The sequence below is a fragment of a genome, unplaced genomic scaffold (genome assembly GCF_019419815.1).
Source record: "Pyrus x bretschneideri cultivar Hongxiangsu unplaced genomic scaffold, Pyrus_bretschneideri_v1 Contig20, whole genome shotgun sequence".
NCBI lineage: Eukaryota > Viridiplantae > Streptophyta > Magnoliopsida > Rosales > Rosaceae > Pyrus > Pyrus x bretschneideri.
Genome location: NW_025999502.1, coordinates 5,556,632 through 5,561,595, shown reverse-complemented (window position 1 = coordinate 5,561,595; position 4,964 = coordinate 5,556,632). Strand labels below are relative to the sequence as shown.

Below are 4,964 nucleotides of genomic sequence, written 5' to 3'. Positions count from 1 at the left end.
TTAAACCATCGTGGTGGGCCTTGTTAGCTACTGAGGTCCAAATCCAAATTTCCGTTAGTCGTCCGTTAAATAAACTCACGTGACTATCACATGAAGGGTCAAATTCGTCATTTCAATCCAAATTACATCTTATTCAATGGACATATAGTATAATTTAGGGTTTAACTGAAATCAGATTTTATAGAAAGAAAACAAAGCTTGAACGCGAATACTGAAACTAAACCTGTAAAACCACGTCAATGGCTAGGAGAAGAGGTGAAGGTGAAGTCGTGCCTAATTTCTTAGGTATGATGTAATTTCGTTTGGAAATCCTAATACTCTCATATACCATTGTTTTTTTTTTCAATGCCAACACATCTTTGATCATGAGTTAGAGTCTTAGTCTTACTTGAATTTTCATTCTTGTATCAATTTGTACCAATTTGAATGCATAAATGCCTTTCAGTTTTGTCTTTAATTAGTAATGTGATTTTATGCAGGCCCTAGTCGGCCAATACACAACCTTTAAATTTTTTTCTTAATCTTCTTTGAATTTTAATTCTTTAACTTTCTTATACTCTTGAAGTTCATATGCAAAGGGCAGACTTGAAGATTGAATTTTTTGCAATGCCTTTCACCCATTGTCTTTAATTCTATAATGCCTTTCACCCGTCTAAATGCATATATACTGCATTTCACCCATTGTCTTTAACTCTTTAAGTTATTCTTGTGCATATGTGATTTTTCTGCATTATATAGGTTGAGATATATGTGCTATCAAATTGGGGTGATGGTTAGTGATGGTGGAGGAGGTCCACTAGTGGCTATGGTGGTGGCTGGGAGCCTGAGATGAAATACGGGAACTGTTGGGCTTTTTATCTTTACAAGTTTCTTTTATTTGTAATTTTATTTTAATTCAATCATGTTTTTGTCCTTTTATTTTCTAAAATAAATAAACTTAATTTTGACTAATCCACATGTGATAGTCACATGATTTTATTTAACGGAATACTAACGGAACTTTGGATTTGGACCTCAATTGCTAACAGGACTCACCACGGGAGTTTAATTAATAGCTTGTTCACCACAAGGGTTACATTGAAAGTGATGTGTCAACATAGGGACCACAAAAAAAATTTGGCCAAATTTTTATATAGTTTAATTCTCATTTGCAAAATATTTTAAAAAGTCTTCCTTTTTTTTTTTTTTGAACAAACAAAAAAAAGTATTCCATTTTAAATTGCTAAATTTGATTTGTAGAAATAAAAATTCCTCTTTTTAAGGCCTAATTGATGATAAAGTTGGGAATTTTAGAAAGAAATTTGAAAATAATAAAAGTGGGCAGGGGTATTTAATATGACTGATAATGAGTTTTAAAGTTGGGGACTAAAACTAGATTTATAAAAGCATCCCGGTTATAATGAAAAAAATAATCTTCTTTAGGTCCTTAAGTCTAAATGCCCCTTTCTTGGAGTACATCATCTCTAATCCACAAAATCTCCGGCCAAAAATAAGAAGAAACATGTAATTTCACACGTGTATATATACATACTACATGCATTCTCACCCCTTAGCTAGTCACATACATTGTGAGACTCTCCAACCTCTCTCTCTCTCTCATGGATACTTTTGCCATCGGCGCGTTTCTTATGGTGCTCTCTCTTCTGCACCATCATGTACTCGGAAGTCGACAGTACTCTACTGAAGGATGTGATCTTTTCCAAGGAAGATGGGTTTATGATGAATCATATCCTCTCTATACTTCATCACAATGCTCCTTCATAGAGAAGCAATTCGATTGCCTACAAAATGGTCGTTCCGACAAATTCTATCTCAAATTCCGATGGCAGCCCACTCACTGCAACTTAACAAGGTATATACATGCAAGTGGTAGATTGTCTTGATGGTTAGGACCTTCCTCCTTGATTCTCGTAAATTCAGAGTTTAAACCCTCCGCCTCTTATTATCCGTGGTTACATAACCCTTTGCTGCATGCTTTCTTCAACTTTTAGTTTCATAAGTTATAATCACTACAATTTTTTGTTCTTTTTAATACTGGTGTATATATATGTATAGGTTCAACGGTGAAGATTTCTTGCAAATATTTAGAGGAAAAAGCTTCATGTTCGTTGGGGACTCGTTGAGTTTGAATCAATGGCAATCACTCACTTGTATGCTTCATACATCCAATCCACAGACTCAATATAAACTCTACCGGACAGGAGGACTATCCACATTCGCCTTCCCAGTGAGACCATAGATACCTCTCTATTTTACCTTCTTTTTAATTGTTAATGCATTTCTTATATTTGTTTGTCCTATTGTTGCACTTTATTTTAACCCTAGATAGGACTAGCTGGGGAAATAATTTTCTTCACATCAACTGGTTTTTGTCCCTTATTTCACCGTTGATTTACTGAATCAGGTGGCTATAAACAAAACATGAAAATGATAAAAGGAATCATTTTCCTTCACGCTAATGCATAATTCTTTATTTTTTGGGTCTCATAAAGTTATATTAGTGTCCATGTAGTGGGTCCTCCCTAACCATAAAAAATAATAGAAAAGATATGTAATAATTCATGCATCAGTCTACCAGCAATTAAGTTTGGAAATTAGGTACGCTTAATGCATGTGAACTGGAAAGAGCAACTGCAAGGCTGGAATATTAATCATAGATTTATTTAATTAGGGATTCCATAGTTTCAAATCTCTTCCCCAAATATGGCCGCAGCGTCAAAACTTGACAGTTGACAATAACAAGATATAAACAGATCGCGAGGCCCACCTTTGATCCCTAGCTACCAGCCACGAGAATAATATTACGTTTACTAAATTTGTTCAGTAAATGATAACATAGTTCTCGTTGTCTTAATGGTTATAGATAAAATTAAAAAAAGCTAAATTTGAATAAATGATGACATGGTTCTCATATTATTTGGTTGCATGATTACTCCGACTTAATATGTGTTGTCTACGTGTTTGACTTAAGTGTCACCATGTATGAGCATGTAGTGTGTTGTCACACATCAAATAATTAAAGGATCTTGCATGTGATTATAAAGTATCGAGTTACTTCTCTTATTGTTGATTAGTTTTAGAATAGAACCTCGGTTTTCAATCCACATCGGTTATTAATGATCCTAGCTGAAATAATTTGATGTCATCAACTAGTTCTAAACCCGTATTGTTCCACATCTGGCTGCAGGCATACAGTATGAAGGTCATGTTCTCTCGGAATGCATTTCTTGTTGATACAATAAACACAACTGCTGGTCGAGTTCTTAAACTTGACTCTATCGAAAGTGGGAAACTGTGGATGAATAGTGATGTTCTGATCTTCAACTCATGGCATTGGTGGCTTCACACCGGAAGGAAGCAACCGTAAGTCCTGTTTTCCAATACCCTATGCTAGCTAACCGCTTAAATAATTAAATTTGTAAATTTAGCTTGTAACATTTAGTTAATTAACATCGTTAAGCAAGTATTGCAGTTGGGATCTAATTCAAGAAGGGAGCCGTACATACAAAGACATGGATCGCTTAGTTGCTTACGAGAAGGCGCTCATGACATGGGCTAGATGGGTTGCTACCAATTCGGAATCAACAAAAACAAGAGTTTTTTTCCAAGGCGTTTCCCCAGATCATAATAAGTAAGACTAATTTCATGCCCTAGCACATTGTTTGTAACATAACCGCATTATACTATAAGGTCTGACGTGTTATGTCATTAATTATGAATGTCAACCTTGATAACACAAATTTTTATTGAAATGCACAAATTCAGTCATCAGGTAAGAAATCTTGCGCTTTCATCAGATAAGGAAACATTGTTATAGGGGTGTGATATCCACACACCTATTTTTTACTTCTCCTACATCTTTTTAGTTTTCGACTGTCAGATCGGATGAATTGAAGAAGATTAACGAACATAAATTAACAAGGGGTGTGTGGATAGCATACCCCTTGTTATATTGGTTTAGGGTTTAAGATCAATTAGGTAGTGTTTTACCTTATTTTAACACAATTATTTGCTCATTTTGTTTACATTTTTTCTGCAACCTCTTGTTTTCCTTCTCATTCAAGTTGTGTAATATTTTGTCAGTGGAAGTGAATGGGGAGAGGCAACCTCAAGCCAATGTGAAGGGCAAACGCAACCAATGTCGGGTGATGCGTATCCGGCAGGTTCACATCCAGCAGAGGTAGTAGTAGAAAGAGTGCTGCGTTCTATGTCAAACCCAGTTCATTTGCTAAATGTCACAACCCTTTCACAACTAAGAAAAGATGGGCATCCATCTGTGTACGGTCACGGTGGTCACAGGGACATGGACTGCAGCCACTGGTGTCTAGCTGGAGTTCCTGATACCTGGAATCAACTCCTATACGCATCTCTGATAAAAAGCAAAACCAGTTACGATGTGGACTCGGAAAATTATAAATAAGATGTAAGCGCTCAGGTTTAGTCAAATTGGCGATTCCATCCAATGTAACAAAGAAAAATATGGTTTACATAATAACTGAAACGTACCAAGGTTACAGGTGGCAATTATTGAATGGTTAGAGTATGATAAGGAGAAATAAGGAGAGATGTAGAGGATTGTCCACCTAGCAAGTTAGTTAGAATTGTTGGGATATAACTGATGTAATCCATTACAATTGGTCTCATTCAATACAATTACCCTTTCTTCTTCCGCTCGCTTTCTCTCTAGTTTTTCATACTTTCTTGCTTCCTTCATTCTTCATCTCTGTAATTTCTTCGTACCTCCATGATTTCTTCATACAATTGCTTTTGTTATCATTACATACGGAAGCATATGATTTCAACTTATCAGCATCATCTTTGTTCATCAATATAAAGTAACACAGTTGTGAAACATCATACAAAATAAGCAAAAGTAAGGTGTATAAACAAAAGTCTCTACCCCAACCCAATGAAAAAAAGGGGATCACTTCTTATGAACTCGTTGAGAATAATTCTGATGTAGT

The 4,964-nt window shown here is 35.5% G+C and overlaps 1 protein-coding gene across 1 annotated transcript; it reads left to right on the top strand.

Moving 5' to 3' along the window:
- Window positions 1-1,542: 1,542 nt before the first annotated feature.
- On the top strand, window positions 1,543-4,669 carry LOC103960241 (protein trichome birefringence-like 43). Its single transcript, XM_009372685.2, has 5 exons — window positions 1,543-1,852; window positions 2,056-2,227; window positions 3,188-3,363; window positions 3,473-3,631; window positions 4,084-4,669. Exons 1-5 carry the CDS (start codon window positions 1,599-1,601, stop codon window positions 4,418-4,420), a joined length of 1,098 nt encoding a protein of 365 aa, XP_009370960.2. The 5' UTR covers window positions 1,543-1,598; the 3' UTR covers window positions 4,421-4,669.
- Window positions 4,670-4,964: the final 295 nt, after the last annotated feature.